At 40.0% G+C, this 23,167-nt stretch overlaps 1 protein-coding gene across 2 annotated transcripts in view; it reads left to right on the plus strand.

Annotated features, from left to right (window-relative positions):
- The window catches only part of ELMOD1 (ELMO domain containing 1), a 44,291-nt gene that overhangs the window by 13,341 nt on the left and 7,783 nt on the right, over positions 1–23,167 (plus strand). Inside the window, exons 2-9 of one of the 2 annotated variants that reach the window (XM_064645219.1) lie at positions 2,087–2,192; positions 2,503–2,597; positions 12,278–12,423; positions 12,572–12,600; positions 13,786–13,883; positions 17,541–17,670; positions 20,704–20,837; positions 22,051–22,119. In XM_064645219.1, coding sequence (XP_064501289.1) covers positions 2,581–2,597; positions 12,278–12,423; positions 12,572–12,600; positions 13,786–13,883; positions 17,541–17,670; positions 20,704–20,837; positions 22,051–22,119 — 623 coding nt within the window. In that variant the 5' untranslated portion in view covers positions 2,087–2,192; positions 2,503–2,580. Of the gene's footprint in view, positions 1–2,086; positions 2,193–2,502; positions 2,598–8,740; positions 8,864–12,277; positions 12,424–12,571; positions 12,601–13,785; positions 13,884–17,540; positions 17,671–20,703; positions 20,838–22,050; positions 22,120–23,167 lie in introns of those variants that run through there. The other variant, XM_064645221.1, reaches the window with a different exon arrangement.

Genomic DNA, 23,167 nt, shown 5'->3' on the forward strand with positions numbered 1-23,167 from the left:
GTTTCAGGGAGTCCTTGTATTTTCTCTTTGGGGCTCCTCTCTTGTGGCAGCCGGTGGCAAGTTCACCATAAAGCAAGATTTTAGGGAGGCGGTGGTCCTTCATCCTGGAGACGTGTCCTGCCCAACATACCTGTTCTCAGCAACATGGCCTCAATACTTGTGACTGCTGTTTGTTCTAGAACAGACATATTGGTCACATAATCTGAGCAGTGGATGTTTAGAATTGTACGGAGGCAGCGTTGATGGAAGCGTTCTAGGAGACGCAGGTGGTGGCGGTAGATGACCCATGGTTCGGATCCATATAACAGAGTGAACAGCACAATGGCTCTGTAAACACTGATCTTTGTACTTTTCTTCAAGTGTTTATTTCACCAAACTCTTTTATGGAGTTTTCCAAAAGCACTATATGCCTTTACTAACCTGTTGTCTATCTCTCCATCAATCTTACCATCCAAGGAGATGAGACTACCCAGGTAATTAAACAGCTACATTGACTTAAAATACAGTTTTTGAAACAGTCTAATTTTTAATAAGCATTCAAAATGAATTTATAATTGGCTGTAGCTGGTAACTGTTCTTGCAGGGAGAGTATCTGGAGGCTCCATGCCACACTTGGATGAACTGGTTCTGGAGTTCAAGCAAGTTGAACTTCTTTTCCCTTTAAAGCAGTAGTAAAGCAGCATAATTTTCAGCAAGTACCTTGATCAGAATCAAGAGGGAGCTGACCTTGGAGGCTGAGGCCAGCTCACACTTTTAGAGGGGGTTGATCTGACAGCTCGTGGCAATTCTGGCATGTCCTTTATGCTGATGCCCTTATGGGTCAAATTTTGTGTTGGAGCTTCCTTTGTTCAAGTTGATGCTAAAACGCTGAGACTCAGCTGTGAGAATTTTTCACAAACTGTATCTTTTAAACAGCAAATTATTAGACTGGGGAAGGGGAGCAGGTTACATCCTCTCCAGTTTTTGCCTATCTCCTGCGCTCCCTGTGCTTTCTACAATAGAAGACCTATCAAAAGCTCTATCAGGAAGTGTTAGGAGCCTGCCTACTGTGTTCATTAATGAACTCCCGGAGTTTGATGTTAGCATCTCTCTACCCTTGCAAGCAGGTGTCACTGCAGCCAGCACCAATTACAGCTGTATTCAGGGGACAGCAACATGATTCAGCCAGTCAAAACCAATATAAATGAATGAAGCTTTCACAGTTCAGGGATTATATATTTTTAGCAAGCTGTACGTGATGTAATCCAACAAGATAGCTGCATTTTTCTGAACTTAAATGCTCGTTCTGTTCCTGTCAGCAAGCAATAACAGAATGTGAAACTTACAAGTTACAAAGGGGAAAGTGTATGAGAACAAGGTAGGGCAAGAAGATTTTTATCCCATCAGTGCCGATAGGTCCTGGAGAAGAAAATAGATTTGAGGTTCTCTAGATTTATAACTTTGTGACAAAAGAGGTCAAATTTCTTAAGGCTTTCAGTACTTTTCAGCATGCTGCATGCAGTGCTAATGGAAAACAGGCTCTTAAATGATTTCTTCGCAGCTTTTACTCAGGTCTTCGTGTGTGGTTTGTATTAGTACAGAGCTTGCAAGTGTGGTCTTGTTCCCTTTAAGTCTTGGATTAAGCTGTCCCAACAGCAGACACATGTAGCAGTACCTGTTTTCTTGCAAGTAAAGAAATTAAAAATGTTTTATTACCTTTTACAGGATATTAAGTACAGTAATCTGAGAAGTCTGCATCTTTTAGTCAAATATCACTTGTAAGTGAATACTTCATTTCAGAAACATGAAGTAAAGAAGTGGTGACCAGGGAGAGTCTGCAGTACACAGGCAGGGTTATATTTATAATGTTTCTTCATTATTTCTTCCAGTTCTCCTCTACTGGGACTAACTAGTAATCATAATGAATATTAACTGTAGGGCACCTGATCTCAGAACCGATGGGCAACCTGATCAACTCTATTTTAAGATCTCATATGTATCATTTAATATAGTTGGTCACCAGGAAAATTGATTACTCAATATCTCTTGTAGTGAATTAAATCAGGATCAGTATTATCTCTTTGCTTACATTCTGCTTTTACCCAAGGTCTCCAAGTGCTGTTGGAAATTCTGGCAAACAGAGGACTTTTAACAGCAGAGTGAACCGAGTGTCTCTTGAAACTGCCACTTGGAAACTGCTGTGAACCAAACAGGTATTTGAAGAACACAAGAAGCGTTTGAAATTGTCTGGATGTTTCTTCAAGCTTTCTCACCTTTTTCTGTATTCTCATTCAAGTTTTTTGCTTCTCTGAAAAGAGACATAGGTAGTATAGTCTGGCCAAAGTATGTGCAAAGGCTGAAGTGTGAACAAATTATGATTTTTCATTTTGTTTTTATTGACATGAGAGCTTTTTAACATCTTTCCCATGTATTTCCATAGATGTTTGTTTCAAGAGCCATTTAGACAACTGAAATACCACTTTTTTTTCTATTAGTAAATAAGTCTCAATTCTATTTCTACAGCACCAATATCCCCTCCAAAGAAGAGATCATCAGTGATCAATAGATTACAGCTCTAGCAACACAAACCAAACCATCACTATGAAGCACTTCCTGAGGTAACTGTTCTGTATTTTTTCAGAAGTGTTAAATTATTCTGATTACTTTAATACTGCAGTGAATTAAGTGTTTTTACTGTTACAAGTATTACAGAAGGTGTAAACTAGATCATAGAAGATTGCTTTCTGTTCACCTAGATCTCGCTATTTAATTAAAGCTATTTTAATTTAAATTTTCCTTTCCAGTTTTTTATAGAAGAAAAGAATGTGTCAACTGTCTTGTGGGATTGGAGCAGTGATGTATCAAATATGTGAGGGGAATATAGGGGAAATAGTAATGTAGAACAGTGCTTGAAAAATTATGGGCTTTTGCTTTCCCATTTTTGTCTACTGTCTGGATTTTTGGAGTGTTATTTGTGAAAGCAGAGAAGGGGAAATGTTTGGTGAAGAGGTGCAAGTGTTTTTGAAGCTGATCATGTTCAGTTTGGGGGAGAAATGTCAATTACTTGCTCCTACATATGACTTGCAGTTGTTTCTCCATAAACCAGGGGTAGAGTAAAGGACTCGAGAGACAACAGCTATAGGTGCAGAAAGCCCATGTTGTCTTTGTTCTGTAGTCAATGGAGAGAGCTGAGCACTTCTCAAAAGTAATACAGATCAAGAGCCTAATTTGTGTATAAACCAAAGAAATCATAATCTGTCTGGATGAGAGAAACCTTTTCAAGAGAGCTAAAACATATGCTTCTGTATAGAGCATCTGTCACTATATTTTTCTCCCTTTTTAGACTGTTTACAGCAGAGAGTCTTATACACTATGGATATTAGCATCATTACTTCTAGGCTAATCTTCTGTAATGACTTTGCTGCCAAGCCAGACTTGGCTTAAGCATTTCTGTGGAGTGTTTGGGTCAGCTTCCTCAGGTATCCTGAGCCAGCTGCAAAAGGACGCTGTAAGCAGGACATATACAGGCCAAAAGTATAAAGCAAATATTTGTTTGCTAACATCCACAAAAGACAGATAAGATTGAATGAGCTAAACATTAGTGTGCTTACCACCCTGATAGGCACCAGCCAGGAGGGAAAGAATTGGCCTTGCAAGTGGCTCATGCCTTGGGTGGTCCCAAGTCTTCCACCAGCTCCATTGATATAGGTCCAGTGAGCTGACAGTTCACAACTAACCTGGATAACATCCCTGTGGTGCTTTTTCCCTTTATAATTTTATATTGTCTCATTCTGGAGCCTTCCTTCCGGGATCCTGCTAATTATTTCCATCTCAGCAGTCCTGCCTCTATAAGAGAAAGCTCTTACCTATAGGCAGACTTGCCACTCAGCTCTGAGTTAAGTTTGTCAACTGGAGACACACTGTAGTCTCTGGTTTTTACTGGAGCTGGTCTTCTAAACAAAACACTGCAGTTGTGAGTACAGTAATTACTCATGTAATGTATGTTGTTGTGAATAATGTAATTACTCATTAGTGTAATTTGCATGCTACTTTTGCTGTGCCTACTACTCATCTGTTGGACCTTTGACATGACTTTTTAGAATCAGCTTGACATCTCCTGTTTCTCTTTTGACAGTCTGTTTTGTGTTTAATATTAGTGAATTGTCTTTTTCTTCCTCCCCCCCCCCCCAACCTTTCAGTTTAAGAAGACTTGTTTAGTGTTCTACCATTCTGTGTTTAGTGAGGTTGAAAGACACCTCTGGAAATCAAATCCTATCGCATTGCTCAAAGCAAGGTCAGCTATATCAAGTTACTTGAGGCTGCATCCAGTCACATTTTCAGCATCTGCAAGGATGGAGATTCTGCAGCCTCTCTGAACAACCTGTTCCTTTTGTTTAAAATCCTAGGTGTGTTATGATCAGGTTCTTCAAAATTATTAGAAATGCCTCTGCCCAAATTAAGGTGCAAACGAGACCGTATGCCAAAGTCAATAGTATGGATTTTTATTTGACATTAAATGCGAGGTAGAGATAGAAAGAAATAGGAAAAAGAGAGAGGCATAGTAGAGAAAGAGAGTGACAGAGAGACAGATTAAGTAAAAAAAAAAATACGACTACTCCATGGATTCTGACAGCATCCTGTTGATCCTCTTCTTATGGTCTTCTCAGGGGTGAGAGTCACAGTTTTGTCGAAGTGATGATTGCAGTCTGGATCTCTCAAGGGAAGCCCACGTTGGTGAGGGAAAAAGCCCCATGTGGTGATGGAAGAAACCCAAGTGTGGTTAGGGAGGAAGCCTCTGGTGGTAAGGGAAGTCCCATGTATTTATTATGCTTAGGATAGGTAGGAACATCCCTGGTACCTCCACTAGGACAGGGAGTTTTTCACTGGATGATGTAATACTGGGTCGCTGGATGTCTTCTGAGTTTTTGACACCTTCTAAGATGTTAGAGCTGCCTAATGTTACATCAGTGCAGTTGAGTCCATTATGGCCCATTATGGCCTGTCAGCAGAGATGAATATCTTCAGGCTACATGTGAATTGTTGCAGTAGTTCCCCAGAGGGGAGTTATCATAGCTAAGTCATTTGTGTAAGGACAAAGAAACACTACCCTGCCTTGCAGGACTTGCCTCTTTCCTTACCTTTTTCAACATACAGCTTGTAGCCTGAGGTGTCGAGTGTGCATGCCTGTAGCATCTGGGCGGTTCCTTCGAACATAATCAGCTTGCATCTTGGTTGTCTGAGCCATCAGCATTCCAGTCTCTCACACTTGTGGATATATTCTTCTCCTGGGATAATTGGACAATAGTACCACCTTTATCTTATCTCAATCATTTATCTTATCATGGTCCAAATTAGTAGGTGTGGGCTTTGGGTGAGCAGTTGTTTCTTTGCAGAATTTGCTACAGTGGACAAAAGTCTTTCAGTGGTTTTGACAATGTTTAAGCCATTAACCAATTTCAGTCTCTCAAAAGGTTGGAAAAGAGTTTTAAGATCATGCAATCCAACCATTAACCCAGCACTGTCAAGTCCACCACTAAGCCATGTCCTCCGAGTGCCACATCTACGTGTCCTTTAAGTACCTCCAGGAATGGTGATTCCACCACTACCCTGGGCAGCCTGTTCCAGTGCTTGACAATTCTTTTGGTGAAGAAATTTTTCATAATTTTCAATCTAAACATTACCTGTTGCAACATGAAGCCATTTCCTATTGTCCTGTCACTTGTTACTTGAGAGAAGAGAATGACTTCCACCTGGCTACAACCTCCTTTCACACAGCTGTAGAGAGTGATGAGGTCTCCCCAGAGCCTCTTTTTCTCCAGGCTGAACAACCCCAGCTCCCTCAGACACTCCTTACAGGACTCGTGCTCCAGACCCTTCACCAGCTTTGTTACCCTCCTTTGAGCATGCTCCAGTGCCTCAATGTCCTTCTTGTAGTGAGGTGCCCAAAACTGAACACAGGATTCAAGGTGTGGCCTCACCAGTGCCAAGTACAGGGGGACAATCACTGTCCTGGGCCTGCTGGCCACACTATTGCTGATACAGGCCAGGATGCCATTGGCCTTCTTGGCCACCTGGGCACACTGTAGACTCAGGTTCAGCTACTGTTGACCAAAACCCCCAGATCCTTTTCCATCAGGCAGCTTTCCAACCACTCTTCCTGCCTGTAGCACTGCCTGGAATTGTTGTGACCCAAGCACAGGACCCAGTACTTGGTCTTGTTGAACGTTATACAGTTGACATCAGCTCATTGATCCAGTCTGTCTAGATACCTCTGCAGAACCTTCCTACCCTCTAGAAGATCAACATTCCCACCCAACTTGATTGGAAAAGGAGAAGCTTTTATTAAACAGACAGTCTAGTAGTTGGAATAACTCTAAATCCTTGAATTTAGACTCTTGTTCTCATAGCTGTAATTCAAGGTGATGTCCAAATGAAAAGAGCTGGTTTAGGTTTCTTTTCCTTCTCAGCTTGCTCTGATATTAATTATTCCTGAAATCTGAAATATTACTTATGAAATAATAAAACTGTTTCTCAGTTAAATACTTAATCTTTCAGTGCTTTTTTTTGTAAAGGAGTTTTGTGGAGTCTATCAGTGACAATTCCACTTTGACTTTAATTTATCTTTAGCAACTGAAATAATAACAACTTGGAGAGCCAACTGCAGCAGACAGTTAGATTTTCTTCAGTAAACCCTAGAAACTTGACACCCTCTCTTGATCTACTGCAAAAGAATCTCAAAGCACTAGCAGAATTTTAGCATAAGGTCTGTTACTGGAGTCATATCAGATAAAATGAAAATCAAATCAGCAAACAGCAAGAGAAGCAAAGTGAGGAAAGCTGCTGTTAAAATCTATTCTTATGTCTTCCTTAGTTGCCACGGTGACTTGCTTTCATGTCTAAATGAGGAGATAAGGTGGATTTCAGTTGTCAAGTCTGCAAAGGCACAGAATGAAAACAATTTCTTGTGTTTTAGAGGAGGTGATAGCAGGTCTGCCTATGGCAGAAATGGTGATTGGTACATTACTTCTTGGTTGACCTTGTATATACACTGTAAGTTACGCACATAAACCAAAGACAGTCAAGGTAAATAAGCTCCTCACTTGCTTACTCACCTATTTAGACACCTTATCAGCCATAACTAGTTTGATTTCTCAAACTGTAATCAGAATTCTCAGAAAGGAAATACTCCTGTAATCCACTCTTTTCTGAACTGAGTATGTCCTTCAGGAAAAATAGTTGTGTAAGAATCTTTACTATCCGTATGACCTGAAATAGGACACACAGGAAAGAAAATGATGTGTAAGTAGATTCAGTGACTTTTTTTCATTCTTTTAAACTACTGGATTTGATGTTGGGGTATTTTTGGTTGGTTTTGGGAGTTTACTTGCTTCCTTCCCAATTTTAAGTCCAGTAACTAGCACTGAGTATCTAGCTGAAGTTTTCATTTTACCCAAAGTATTTGTGTTTGTTACTGACTCTGAAAATACTAAGGTTCTGAAATTACTGGGGGAGGGAATAAGCACCTTCTATTTTATTAGTTTCAAAACTGTTGCACAGTAATTGATCTCTACTTTCCTTCAAGAGGTATTTCATGTTGCATTATACATACATCTTGTTATTTAGGTGAACAGGTAATGCAGGAAAGAGCTTCACGGAAAAACTAGGTAACTTTGGAAACCTTTGCTCAATTTTGCTTCTGCCAGTTTATATGGAGAAGGCTGTCTAGAGCCAGTCACCCTGAAATAAAAAGACAGACCATGAAAATGTGACGTCATAATGTCACTGGAGAGAGATGTAAATTGTAATAGCCATCACATGTGCTGTTCCTGTCACAATGAAAACATCAGATGGCTAGTCAAGGGCAAACATTGAGAACCCCTTATTGAGAACCACTTGTGTACTTCCCTTCACTCCTTTAGGGTGTGAAACAACAAGCTCAGCGTTCTCTGCTTCTTGCTGCCTCGTGCTTTCTTTCCCCAGACAGATCAGCACATGCTGTGGAGAACAGAAGCACTGTGAATGTAGCATCAGTACTCTTTGACTCTAAATTTCTCCATGTCTTCCTCATGGAAGAGAGCTCTCCAGAACCTCTGCTGAGCCCCATTATTGCTGATAGAGATGGGTTGCTTAATCGTTTTTTTTCGTACAGCATCCTTGGCAAGGGAGCTGGCTGTTCATTTGGCCTGTGCACATCAGCATCTTATTGTGCAGTTCTTTCTTTGTTTTACTTGAATAAATGTTCATATACTGTTGAAATGCAACTATGAATATATGTGGGTCTATACAACAGCTTGTAATACAGAGGAAGAAGGAGCTTGTATTGAAATGGGAAAGAGCAGAGTGTGAGTCTCTGAGGAATGCCTTAATTTCTATAATATTTCTGTTTTTAAACCTCACCTCAGGATCTGAAATCATACCATACATGACCACACAAACTGTTTTCTGTGCTGCAAGGGCAAGAGGGAGGGAAAAACCACAAACCAACCAACCAACCAACCAACAACAAAAACAACAAACAAGAACAACAGAAGAGATTGACTGGAGAGGAGTTTTGGAATTGGACACTAAAACAAACCAGAAGTTAATGCCACTGTGCTGTAGTCAAACACATGGCTCATGCTGTACTTTCATGGGAGTTCTTTTTCATGATACACTATGTTTTGTTTTATAGCTGCCAGTGTCTCAATTTTGCACACACTGAAGTGCATAGTGGCTAGCAGAAAACTTGTCCTACCTAATCACTAGTGTACTTTTATTACAGGACTTCTGCAAGCAAGAGGTGCCTTTTATAAAGAGCTTGTGTTACTTTTTATGCCTTTCATGTTGTAAATGGAAGATTTCAACTAGTGTAAGCCTGAGATGGATGAGTAGTAGAAAACTGAAGGTACCCACAAAGGCTAACTTTCTTCTAGTCAAAACTAGTGTGTATTTGATTAGTAATAGCTGATAAGTATATTTTAGTGAATCACAGATGTAGTGTTTGTGTGCTGTAGTGTCATGCTTTTAGTAGATGCATTTTTATTAACTTTTATGCAAACCACAGCCAAAGCAGAACTTCAGTGGAGAAAGTGGTTGTAACTATATGCTCACAACATTATCCCATCTGGAGTTTTTCCTTTGATTTGCAAATCTGTCGTTGAGCCTAAGGCAGAAACACATAATTCAAATGCACTTAATACCTTCCCTGCTCACTCCAACCCCCCCAAAACTTATGCACATCACACAATACGGTACTCAAAACCTTGTTTTTAAATAAATGGGTTCAGTCCTAGAGGCAACTAAGTATAGGCATGAACTTTCTTAAAGGACATGGATTTTATGGGAGCTACCTAGCTCATTAGAAGGAAATCTTGTTACGTGGACTGTTGACATGAAGTTAAGTGACTCTGAGACTTTTCTCTCATTTTTTCTTATAAATGAGCTCTCTCTGTGGTTGCTCTAATAGAGACCTAACCTTTGAAAAGAAAGCAGGCCTAAAGAAAATAACTCTAATTTCTATTACAAATATATGATGAAAACTCAGAACTTTGTTTTACCATACTCCACCTTTCAGCTTGGCATTTTTCTCTTGTGTTTGTTTTTCTGTGCCTTCAGCCTGACTACAGAGGTGAGCTGTGTTGAGGAAGCCAAGGGATGGCTATTCTTCAAATTCTTCAGGGATGGTAGATAGTCAAATCTATAAAGATTGATATCAAATGTCTGTTGGAAAACCAAAATGTCCAGTGTTAACCTATAGGGTTTTCTGAGCCACTATTAAAGGTTACAGTTGACTTAATGTGAGATTGAGTCTTTAACAGACATATATCCTAAGAACAGGTTGGATGGGGCTTTGAGCAGCTTGGTCTAGTGGAAGGTGCCTATGCCATGGCTGTTAGAACGAGATGTCTTTAAGGCCCTTTCCAACCCAAACCATTCTGTGATGATTCTGTGATTCTACTTCTAACTATTGAAAACTTAAAGAATGGCTGTTGGTTGATGAGGCTTTGTCTCCTGGTAACCAGTCTTGTTCTTAATACTGAAGGCAATAACCTGCTGTAAAACACAAATTAACTCCTCACAGTAGTGTGTTCTGGCACGTCGTGCGGCAGGGATGAGGGGATGTTTTGGTGTCAGGACCTGAAACTTTTTTTTGTCTAAAACTTGAATAAACCATGGGACTGATTTCTCATTCACTTTGTATCTAAAATACTGGCTTCCCATTGCATAAAACCAAGGGGGTTTGCCTGCATGCAGGCATTTGGGAGTGCTAAGTGAATTAACTAAAAGTGTGAAGATAAAGTGGATGCTTTTAAAGCATGTTAAGTACTTGTGTTGATGCTTTCCATTTAGACATAAAATGTCTTTAGTTCCCTTAGCTTAATCCCTCTTCAAAGATGATTAAACTAAAGTTAATATAAAGCAGATTAAACTTCTGTGTAGACATTAACATGCATTAATTCATCTTCCCTTCCTTGAATGTCCTTCTACAGCATGCCCTTCAGGATGATTTTAGGAAGTGATCAAGCTGTTCAAGCTTTATTAAATCTATAACTGATTTGAGTATCTGAAATTCAGTAGTTCGAAATAACTACTGCACTTCATTGAAAAGGTTAATAGAGTTTGCAAACAAATAACCATCCTTCGAAAACATCAACAGCAGAAAATAATGGGCTAATGATGAATATGCATACACACAGGCTTAGAACATAATGGCCCAAATTATTTTTGACTATTTATTGGCAAGCTATCATGTCAAAGCAGTATTGATGTTTTCCCATAATATAATAATGGAATATAATCACAGAGAGGTTGAGATTGGAAGAGACCCATGGAGGTCATATGGTCCATCCCCACTGTTCTAGCAGAACCATCTAGAGCCAGTTACCCAGGACCATGCCCAGATGGCAATGTCATATCTTTGCAACTTGTCTTTTATGAGATGTGCCTCTGAACCCAGGGACCATGGGTGGATCCTCCCCCACCTGGTGCACCCTGTGAATCTGTGCCTTCATAACCATAGAAACAAGAAAGCTAAATTGTTTCCAAATAAGTTTTTTCCCCTTAAATCTGGGTTTGGGGTATGTTATGTAATTGTGGCAGTATGTGGGCTTCAGTAACAGCTGCAGTGCTAATAAGGTTTAAAATAGAGCATTTCTCATGTGTGCAGCCTTTTTCAGGCTTTCATAGGATCACAAGATAGTTGAGCCTGGGAGGGACCTAAGCAGGTCTCTGGTCCAACCTCCTGCTCACAACAGAGTTAGCACTGACACCAGACTGGCCTGCTCAGGGCTTCTTCCAGCAAAGGCTTAAAAACTCTGAAGAAGTAAACTGCACAGCCTCTCTGGGAAACCTATGCTACTACCTGACTGTCCCCATGGTGAAAAAACTTCTCCTCACAAGACTGATCATCTTGTGATCATACTTGCTGTCCCTTGTCTACCTGCCCTGCAGCACCGTGAAGAGCCCAGCTCTATTTCCTTCATGATCTTCCCACAGGCACTGGGGGCTGCGGTTAGTTCCCCCTGGAGGTATCTCTACATCAAGTGGAACAAGCCCAGCTCTCCCAGCCTCTTCTCACAGGGTTTGTTGTCCAGTCCTACCATCTCCAATGAAATACATCCTGTTTGTCAAAGTCTGTCTTCTGTTGCTGCGGCTCAAAACTAGATCCAATAGCTAAATAAGGGATTTCTTGGCTTACTGTCGGTTCTGTACTTTGTGCAGCATCAGTGCTGTGTAACAGTTGATCTTGGAAGAGCTGGTGAACCTCAGGGTAGGTTCTTAAACACCCTTTCTGCTGAAGTGGAAGCTTTGATTTCCTTAATTATAATTCTTAGGGACCTGACATGAATGCTGTCAGGATGTCAAGTTTGTCAGGATAACCAGCCAATCTGTTTGGAGCAGCTGGTTGCAGAGGCAAAACTAAGCCAGGGTGACTCCCTGGATCCTCAGCATCCATTATATCAGGGTGAGCTGTACTCTCTTCTCATGTTTCCCCAAAGCATTTGTAGGAACTATACGGCTTTTTTTTTAAGGGGGACAAAGAGTTTTTTATAAGTACTCTTCTGAGAACTCTGGAGTTGACTTATTCTGTGCTTCCAGTTCTGGTGCTTTGTGCGTGAGTTGTTTTGTTGGCTAAGACTAAAAAGCACAATTTAACATTTACCAGGATAAATATTTGTAGTGTGATTGCTGCTTTTGCTTTAAAGGTTTCCTTAGGCAATGGGAATTTAGGATGAGGAAGTACTTTCTGCTTGGGTGGTGACAGCATTGAAACAAACTTTGCTCCAGACTCTTATTTTCAGACTTCTTCTTTTGCCAGGATGTTTGTCCAGGTATGCCTGTACTTCTACTGCAAATGCTTGTGGCGCTGCCTGAAATTCGTGGTCAGGAAACTAACAGGTCAATGTGAATTGCAAAGGATCTGTTACAATACCAAACCTGGAGCTGCCAGAACTATGAAAATAGGTAACTGCAAATATTTAGTTCTGCATGCCTTTGTAGCTTTCTGCACGTGCTAAAAATAGTATGACATTATCATAAATGAACTGTTAAATGGGTCCAATGTAAATTTAGCTTGTCTGACATGGTGCTTTCAAATACTGTTCTCTTACAGAGGCATCACTGAAAGGTTCAAAAAGTAAGGTAAGTGAAAGATCTCATCATTCACCTTTTCTATTGCGTTGTTGAATTGTTCAGTTCACTGTTTGCTCTCCCCAAAAAGCACTTTAAGATTTTATATGATTTTACATTAAAACAGTTTTCAACTGAAGACAGTCTTGTGGCTGCAATAGCAGGTGATCTTGTGAAGTTGGGTAGAGTGTCCTATGCTCCAGGGACAGGCACACTGTAGCAATGATGGAATCAAGGGGAAAACAGGCCATGGTGGAGATGATGAGAATGATGTTTTGTAATTTGGGGTTTCTTGGCTTGATTCCTCATCCTGTCTAAGAATATCTGTAATCCGCAGTCAGTCACTTACACACTTACAAAAATTATCAGGATCGAGTTTTTTGTCTGAAAAGCAACTTTCACAACCAGAAGAGCAACTTTACCAACTTTATTCTTTTCTTTTCTTTTAAATACATTAATGGAGAAAAACCTCTGTCACTTCATCCTTTCACTGTGCCACTGGTTGTGCTAACCTAAGTTCTTCTCTAAGGCATTTGTGTATATGTTAAATAGCATCATTCAGGCTTTAAATTCTCTGTCATGAAAATGAGTGATGTTGAAAAGTTTACCTCAGCATTAACAAAAATGATGTCATGTAGCTCTTAGTTCAGCATAGTGCTTCCAAATATATTTCTAGTACAAACAGAAAGGCAGAATCCTATTTAAAAGCTTGCATTTAAGCAACTGTGTAGTTTACAAACGAAGCATCAGAAAATTCAGATGACATGTTGGTTTTTGAATACTGAACTTCCAAGAGCATCTCTACAAAGTGCAATGACAAGTGAAATGAAAAATGTTCTTACTGTAACATGTTGGGAGAGGGAATGTCAAATGAAGGCTAGCAATTCTGATGGAATTAGGCAGATGGTCTGAAGCTCCTTCTTGATCTGCAGTGAGGCCTTTTATCACCTTCACTGACAGCTGCCACAGAAATGCGATACACTACAAGGGCATGGCAAAGCAACTCAAGTTTTTACAGGGAGAGTGTTTTGAAACTAGTCAGTAGGGTTGAATAGACTGGAAAGATGTGCATATATATTGAGTTGGGTCTTCTGGACTCTTAATCTGGAAGCTTTTATGTATCACGTTTGCCATTGTTAAATTCTATTGAGTAATAGCTTTTATAAGAATTAATATGTATTTAAAACCTCTTTTTAGCGACTGCAAACATCAGTAAATGTTCACCCTGATGCTATTGAAAAAACAATAGATGACATCATGGAGCTGAAAAGGATTAATCCAGATATAAATCCACAGTAAGTTTCCTTACAAAATAAATGGGAAATATTGATATCTTCAGTGCCTAGGTCTGTGGAGAGCTGGTTTTCCATAGTTATTGTGGCACATGATTTGAAGATGAATTCTGTCTCTCAGCATACAATTCCAACTTCAGTTCTGCTGTCAAAAAAATTATGGAAAAATGAATGATCTTTTATGGTGACTGTAATAAGCAAGTTATATCTAGCTGCTTCCTGAATCACACTGTCTTAGTATATTGTTGATGCATGGACTTATGGGGGTCACTTCTCCAGGGATACAATTCCACCAAAGCAGGGAGTCCTGGCAAGGACAGTGATGGCTTCTCAGCAAGGCTATATGTGGCCTTTTGAACGGGGAAGAAATCATCCTGTTGTAACTGATACAAACAGTATACCGGTTAATCATCCTGTTTTGTAACTGATACAAACAGTATACTGGTTAACTGCCTTTAATTTTCCAAACACAAGTTTTAATGATACAGCATAACTGATATTGGTAAGAAGAGATTAACAACCAACCATTACATTTACAAGTGTGTATTTCAAGAGTAAGCAATAACACTTTTGTGGTTGCCTTACTTCACAGCCCCAACTTAAGGCACAAGGTGTCTAGGTCAGGAATCGGCAGGAGAAGTGTTGAAAGCTGTACTATTCAGGCAATCAGTCTGAGGTTCACTCCTCTTCCCAAGCTTGAAGTAGATATACATAATACAAAATGAGCATCCATACGTTGATAACTACCTTTCTTTAAGTGATCAGCAGCATAAACAAGGTCTTGCTGCAACAACAAAACCCAAAAGATAAGTTGGTAAAATATCTCCTTAAAACAGTGAGGAATGGGGGTCTGAAAAGTGCAAGGTGATGCCACCTACATAGAAACATGCCCTGCCACTAAATTGCTCCTTATATTAAAGTAATCATAGTTCTGCTAAACTTTGGACATCTGCACTGAAGTTTTACGTGCGAGCCATCTATTTTATACTGAAGTTTTCTGGAAAAATTTCATCAAAAGCAGGTCAGCTGTTTCTCTAGACATGATTAAGGAAAATCCAATGCCTTGTCTTCTCTTAAACAATTAAAACCTGCATCCAAACTGTCTTGTTCAGAAGCTCTCGCCTTGCCTTGCATAGTAGACTTGAAATCTCCCAGGGTAAGGACAAGGGGGCATGTGTCATACTGTATGTGTTTCTGCAAATCTGTATGCAGTCATTTTTGTTAATGTAGCATCTTTGCAGAGCTGAAGTAGCTCCCCAGGGGTGCTTGCACTGAGTTTTTCTTGAAGGCTGTGGGCTGCTGTGACCTGAAGAGGAGGAGGCAGGACACAGTAATTTTCCTTTGTCAATGCCTCTGGGATAAGCGCTTATATTTAGTGGTAGGAGCAAGTAGGTTGAATAACCAGGTGGTGACATGTGCAGTCTACACTAACTATGGAAGTAGACATAGAATCATAGAAAGTCTTGGGTTGGAAGGGAATATATCATCTAGTTCCCATTCCCCTGCTCCACTTTTGGACTTGCCTCCATCTGGTGGAGCACTTGAAGATGAGTACAGTGGGGATGCATACCCAGGTACTTTGCTCTAAGAACTGCCACAGCCGGTACAAGGATGACAGTGAGGAGGGAAAGTGCTGCGAAAGTTTTTCTTAAAGGGTTATAGCTTTAAATAGCATACAATTGCAGCACTAGAAATGGCCTAATGCTGACATCTCTGTTTCTGTAGATTAACCATGGAATCATTTAGATTGGAAAAGACCTTTAAAATCCTTAACTGAGCACTGCCAAGTGCACCACTAATCCATGCCCCTAAGTGCCACATCTACATGTCTTTTAAATACCTCCAGGAATGGTGACTCCACCACTTCCTTGGGAAGCCTGCTTCAGGGCTTAATAACCCTTTTGGTGAAGAAATTTTTCCTAATATCCAATCTAATCCTCTCCTGGGGCAACTTAAGGCCGTTTTATCTTGTTCTGTTACTTGTCACTTGGGAGAAGAGACTGATGCCCACCTGGCTGCAACCTCCTTTCAGGTAATTGTAGAGAGCAATGAAGTCTCCCCTGAGCCTCCTTTTCTGTGGGCTGAACACCTCCAGCTCCCTCAGCTGCTCCTCGTTAGACTTATGCTCCAGCCCCTTCCCCAGCTTTGTTGCCCTTCCCTGGGCATGCCCCAGCACCTCAGTGTCTTTCTTGTATGAGGGGCCCAGTGCTTTACCTTGTTAAACCTCATACAATTGGCCTTGGTCCATCAATCCAGCCTGTCCAGATCCCTCTGCAGAGCCTTCCTACTCTGCAGCAAATCAACACTCCCACCCAGCGTGGTGTCATCTGCAAGCTGACTGAGGATACACTTGATCTCCTTGTCCAGATCATTGGTAAAGAAAGTTATTAAACAGAGCTGACCTTAAAACTGAGCCATGGGGAACATCACTAGTGCCCAGCCCCCAGATAGATGTAACTCCAGTCACCACCAGCAAACAGTGCACCCGCCCAAGCCATGACCAGCCAGTTTCTCCAGGAAAATTCTGTGTAAAGCCATGTTAAAGATCTTACTAAAGTCCAGGCAGACAATATCCACAGCCTTTCCCTCATCCACTGAGCAGTTCACTTTGCCACAGAAGAAGATCAGTTTAGATAAGCAGGACCTGCCTCGAAAGATAAGCAGTGAAAATCCTTCTGCTCAGAAAATTTAACAGTATTATGGAATAAACAATATGTTTCAGTGTATCAGACAAGACAGATGAGGAACATGTACAGCTTAGTATCAGTGCAACCTGCGTGCCACAGAGGAATGAGGGTGCAGACTTAGCTATGCCCTCCAAATTCGTACTAGATGTTCTGATAATTTCAGACTTTATTAAATATTAAAGAATTTATTCCCATATAGAAGTAAAAATTTCTATGAGCATGGCAGTTGCGTACTGCATAACTTGCATTTCATATTATAAAATCTTAACGTAAACTGAATAAGCTGCTGCTTGGTGCAGTTTTTTGTTGGGATTTGGGTTTTTTGGGGGATGTTTTTTCATGTGTTTTGGTTTTGGGTTTTTTGATGATGCATCAGGAAATGTAAAAGGAAACACAAAATCTGCATTATAATGAAAAGAGCCATTGTGACAATTCTCAACATGAGACCAAAAAAACCCTGCCTGGCGGCAGATCTCTGAAACTCTATTACTTCGGGGTTTTGGCTTCTTTATGCTAGCTTTTGTGGCATGGAAGCAAAATGAATATTTTTAGCTTTTTGCTGACTTTCCTCTCCCCCTCACCCCTTTTCAAATTCACGTCTCTGATCTCAGGGCATTGTTTGAGAAGCTGTCGCTTGAATGAGGAGAAAGATTAAGTAATGTGCTTGTTGTAGACATTCGATGCTGCTGTGTATAGTTGTAATGGGATCTCAATGTGAAAATCACCGTTCAGTTTTTTAAAAAATCCCAAATTTTATCATCTAAGAAAGGCACTAAATATGACTATACATTTCACAAGGCCTTGTTTAATGTAATATTGATTTCTTGGAAATTTTCCCACTGCAATTAAAGTGTTAGACTATCAATTCATGGATGTAAATGCTACTCATTAATTAAATGGGTATGTACATGGTAACTCTGTTTCATAGCTACACATGATTGAGTTGGATTATGTTGCTCCCCCCCCCCCCCAGATTGGGAGTATCTCTTCAGGCATGCCTGCTGCAGATTGTGGGGTACAGAAATCTTATTGCAGAGGTCGAAAAGCTCCGCAGAGAGCCGTATGATTCAGAGAATCCGCAACATGAAGAAATGCTTCTGAAGGTGAGTGCTTAAGAGGTACTTAGAGGGCATCCTTTGTTCATGTTAGCTCCAAACAGCCTGGTTTATAAACCTCTTTAAAACATTGAGAGGTATTGTCACCCTCCTCCATCGTGTACTTGTTTTAAGACAAAACTATACAGCATTATAATCAGGTCTGGGTATAACATCTGCCAAGCAAGCAGCTCACTCCCTGGTTGATGAATGGATTTTCCTTGGCTGGACTATATGTGGGCATTGGATACATAGTTCTTATAGTGCAGAGCTGTTATCTGCAGTGAGCTCTGGAAAAATAGCCCTAAGTCCTACTTCAGTACAGCTTTCTTCAATGTAAGAAGGGTATTTTTCTTTATTAACCAGAGTAAAAATTTTTTCTTCAGTTCCTTTTATCTTTGAAGACAATAGCTATGTATCCCAATGGCAAACATCTAGAATTTTATTGTGTGGAATGGAAGGATTAACATTTATAGTTACCAAATATGTTTTGAAATGAAAACAAAGTGAAAGTGTTCTTTGGAAAATACAGGTAGAGTTATGAAAAGCATACCAAATGGGTTTTACTTCCTTCATGCTTTCAGGAAAGCCTCACACTGGAGCAAATGATAAAAGCATTTTTTTATCTTGACACGCCATAAGCAGAGGAAGAGCTAGTGAATTCCTGTATTAGAAAGCAATTGAGGAAAGAATAAAGGGTCTGGAAAATAATCTAATAGCAAGCCCTGGTATTTCTTCCAATCCTGTTTCTGACCCTATTCCACACTTCAGAGAAATTATAAGAAACATAGAATAAGTGATAGTGAGCTTATTATCTGAAAGCAAAATGCCTTCTTAGAGAATTTTCGGAATTCTTATAAAAACATACCACCTGTTTGGTTGTTGTTTGTTTTTTTTCACGTATTTGAAACAAAAATATTGAAAACTTAAATACCACTGCATCCAAACCGTGCTCTATCTTGCAGTGCAGTGCTTTACACAAATTACAGTGAGAGCTTTTGGAAATTTTACCGTAGTTACTCAGCCTTCCAGATACTTCCAAAAATCCCAGTAGGCATATTATATAGGCACTGTCGGATGCAAATAACTGTTTCTAAAAAATGCCTCACATGGTCAGAGTTTGTGTAGGTATCTGGAAAGCTGCTGTCTTTAAGGTTGACCCCCCTGAGAGGTGGGAGTCTCACCAAGGAGTTGTTAAAATCCAGAGCTGCCCTGAAGGAGGGCTCTAACCATCAAGTAGGCTTAGGCAGATGGACTCCTCCTGTTCAAGTCCAGCCCCAGTGCAGCCAAATGCCCGAATTTCTGGGGGTAGAGTGAGTTTTAACTAAAAGGACACACAGATTTACCCATCGAGGAAGCCTGTGCCTTGGAGGGGAGCCTACATTGTTGGTCCCTGAAAATAACGCTGCCAGTTAATGAGTGCCTTTGGCTCCAAGAAAGCATTCCTAAATACACTGGGCATCTACACTGCCCAGAGAGCAAGAAGTGGGGTCTGAGGATGGGATCATAGGTGAGAAAGACCAAGGAGCTGGCTGTGGTCTCTTTCCAAGCCACTCAGCCTGTGAGGGCAAGGTCCTGAGAATCATGACAGCAGTGATGTGTAGTCATGTAAATGCTTTAAAAACATAACTGCTTGAGCATAAAAGCAGAATGGAAACAGTATTTGTCTGAGGAAAGATTAAACAGTGCAGCTTATGCAACATTATGCAAACTCATACTGTTGAAAAAAGTATCAGTTTCACCTGAGTATTAGCACTTGTTTACAGCAGGTGTTTTGCTTTTGCAAATGTCAAATGGAAATATGTCCAAGGGTTTAATTCATTTTCCAACCCACACTGTGGAAGAATAGGCCAGTTGCTTTTCATTCCTTCTATGCACTCTGCCAAGTGATCTCTGCAATGGGTAATTCAAGTTCCTAATGACTATCATTTATTCATGTTTACCAGGAGGGCACTTTATGAATGAGAGAGAGATTAACTTAATGTGATTGAACTAATGATTAATACTGTATTTACTGTTGATGGATGAAAGATAGCAAATATGGTTTAAGCAATGATGCTTTACACAGTCATTGCAAAGTGAAATCATTAAAGTTTTAACATTCCTAGGGCACTTAATTTTAAATTCAGCTAGGATTGCTAAAATTAAAACAATTTCTATTTTTACTGGGGAAATGTGCATACAGCTCTTTCTCTTGGGTAGGCTTTGTCTAAGTGCATTTGTTGAGGCCCTACTCACCAACTCATGATTGGTTATTAGTTCACTTTCTTAATTCTAAATACTGATTTCTTAATATACTTTGGAAAGAGTGAGTTTGAGATATGGCACATGAGGTTTGTATTTGTCAGACGTCAATCTAGGCTGCTTTTAGGTGCCCAGCAACATAGTATTTAGGCACTAAAGTCTCTGGACCAGTGCAACTAAGTGGATTTATTCCAGCTGGCAGTCTGGCTTCTTAAATCACTTTCACCTTTTTTTTACTGTGAGATCAATGAATGATTCTTCCCTTAGTTAAATATGATGGTGGCACATGCTATTCTTGTATGGATTTTATTTTTTTTGTGTGTTCTCTGATTTGCTTTTCAGAACCATTGTAGCTAAGTCAGCACTCTTGATTTGTAACCTTTACAGAGACTTGCAAAAGATGCCAGAGAAGAGATTGCTGTAGAGCCTCAGGGACTTGAGGGCTGATTGCCTGCTACTCTGTCAGTGATTTACAACCAAATCCAGCCCGTTCCTGTCTCTGCTTAGGGAGGCAGACACTACATTGATGAACAAAGCGTGAGCAAAACAAGTCTTTGTGTGAGATGTTACAGCAGCTGTCGATAAGGTTGGAAGGGCCTTGTAGGGCTGAAACATCTGCAATACTTCAGAGCTGTTTGGGATTTCCCCCCACACATGCACACACAGAAGAATTTAATTTGATTTTGTGTTCCAGTTTCTGGGATAGCAATGCAGTGGCATTGCATCAGAACTTAGTTTAAAAAGGGGGAAAAAAAGCCATGTGGAAGTTTAATTATGTTTTACTTGTAATCTTCCTAGTTGTGGAAATGCTTGAAGCCCAATTCACCACTGAAAGCTCGGATTTCAAAGCAATGGTGTGAAATTGGTTTCCAAGGTGACGATCCTAAAACAGACTTTAGAGGGATGGGTCTCCTGGGCTTATATAACTTGGTGTAAGTACGTTCCTCTGTATATGGGTTTGTGTGTGTCTGAAGTCATGAAAAGCAGCATTACTTGCAGATTTTAGCAAGTCTGTGGGAATAACTTATAAAAGTGGCAGGGACTTCATATTAAAGAAATGAGAGAATTTATTTGCTTGCCTAATTTTTGGAGGGTTTCTCTCTTCAAAGAATTCTCCTCTCTTTCAGTATTCCTCATTCAACCTGGTAATACCACTTGCTAAGCCCTTTTTTTAGTTTCTCTGTGACTCAATGAGTTAGCACTCTCTTCCCACGAGAAGGAAACTGTAAAGCATATTTTCACCAGTATCTAGATCTCCTTCAACAAAATGCCCTGGAAGTATGTGGGTGGGAGGGTTATGTTACTGCTCAGCCACCTTCTTTGGGAATTTCATGTTGAATCCTTAAGCAAAACACTTAAAATGCAACCACTGATGGCAGACTTCTGTGGTTTGACTACTACTTCAATTTCTGTTGATACTCAAAATGAAGCATTGAGCTTACATCACTTCTTCCTTCCAACTCAGGAACACCAGGTGTTAGTACTATAGCTGTGCTTGGTAATTTGGGAATTGACTAATGCCTGTTATTTTCTCCAGCCGTTGTATTTACTGCAGGTAGTTATGTAATTCAGAAACATTTGATAAAATAACCTTTCCCTATGAGGGGAAAAAGAAATATTTTCTGCTTTTACAGATTGAAGGACATAAATCATCCGCTGTCCGTATGTTCTTTTCTAGCAAAGCTCACTCAAGGATCTGGACTCTTGACTCCAGCTTTGAACTTCCATGGGAAATTAATCCCTACTGTGTTTTTTACTTCTTAATCTTCCGTGATGACTCTTATCTTGCATAATGAATCTGCCAGATCGAGAAGCCTGAGCTGCTTTCTCTTGAGCTCAGCACCTTACATGCTCTAGCAATAAGCAACTGATTTTCTGTAGGATGGGTAGAGAGGGGACTCTGGTAATGCGCATTCACTAAGCACTTACAGGTTTGCACTTGTAGTTTGAGGCTGCTTTAATCTTTTATTTTGGGGGTCTGAGTGGTAGTTTAATGAGTTTAACATGTCACAGGCTCCTCATACTGTGTAACACATGCAGTGACCTTTAAAAGAGTGTGTATGAACAGCTCAGTATATCTCAAGATGCTTGTTTTTGTTGTGTTTCTTTAACAACTCACCCTAAATATCCTATATATGTCTGCAGGTATTTCGCTGAGTGGGACACTGAGATAGCTCAGCAAGTTCTCTCTGATTCTCTTCACCCTAAATACAGGTAATGCTTGAAATAATAACTTGAGAGAGCACTGTTCTGGCTCTGTCTGGGGAAGGGGGCTGGGTTTTCTTCTCTTTGTTGTGTGTATGCTTGGGTATTGCCACATGCTGTCCGTTTTCAAGTACTGATCCTGTAAACTGATCAAGTACAAGAGGTGAACTTGTATATTGAATCTTGGAAATAGTTAAATTTAGTGTTAAATGTTTTCACTTCTAATTTCAAGTGATTTTTGTATTTTTATTTACCTTTCTTTTAATTTGTTTGTGTTTTTTCATAATGAAAGAGAAGTCACTAAGAAGGAACTAAGGTATTTTTTTTTCTTTTCTCTAAGTTTTCTGAGACACTACATGTAAATAAACATCAAACCATACTACAATTTGGCATGTTATAAACTGAAAATCTTTGTTGCAACACCAAGAGGTCCATATTCTTTTCTTCAAACTTGACTCAAACATAGCTGGTGGTGCAACACTGGGTACATATGAGCATGTTTATATATCAAAAATGAAATTCACCTTGCTTGATGTAGCTGAAGTGACTGACTTGATAATCATAAGTAGTCTAGGCCAAAAATTTGTTAGCAGAGCTGAAAGGGCCCTTTATTTATAGTCATATACTCTGTCAACCTTGACTAATGATCCCAATATGGCGAGTCCATTGTCTTGATTGTTGAGAGATCAGGTACTTTCAGATGTCAAAAGCTGTGTTATTGTGGGCAATTTGGGAATATGAGATTTACTCCATAATTATTGGAAGGGTCCGATACCTCTTATCCAGTTACATAGAAATCAGTTGCCTTAAAAGACATTTTTCTTGTACCAGGAATGTTAGATATCCATACAGCTGGGCCACATCTGAATCCTGTGAAGCTTTTGATCTCCTTAGGGGTTTTTTTGTGATTGAGTTTCCAAGGTAATTCTATGACAGAAAGCCCTTGGAACATATTAGTATTCTTCATTTGCATGTTTGATTACCAAGGGCGGTCTTGGAGTGCTGTGTGAGTATGTGCAATTTCTATGCCTTGACAGAGCATTCAGCAGAAGGATAG

This window comes from Pseudopipra pipra, chromosome 2, assembly GCF_036250125.1.
Source record: "Pseudopipra pipra isolate bDixPip1 chromosome 2, bDixPip1.hap1, whole genome shotgun sequence".
In the NCBI taxonomy this organism is placed as follows: domain Eukaryota; kingdom Metazoa; phylum Chordata; class Aves; order Passeriformes; family Pipridae; genus Pseudopipra; species Pseudopipra pipra.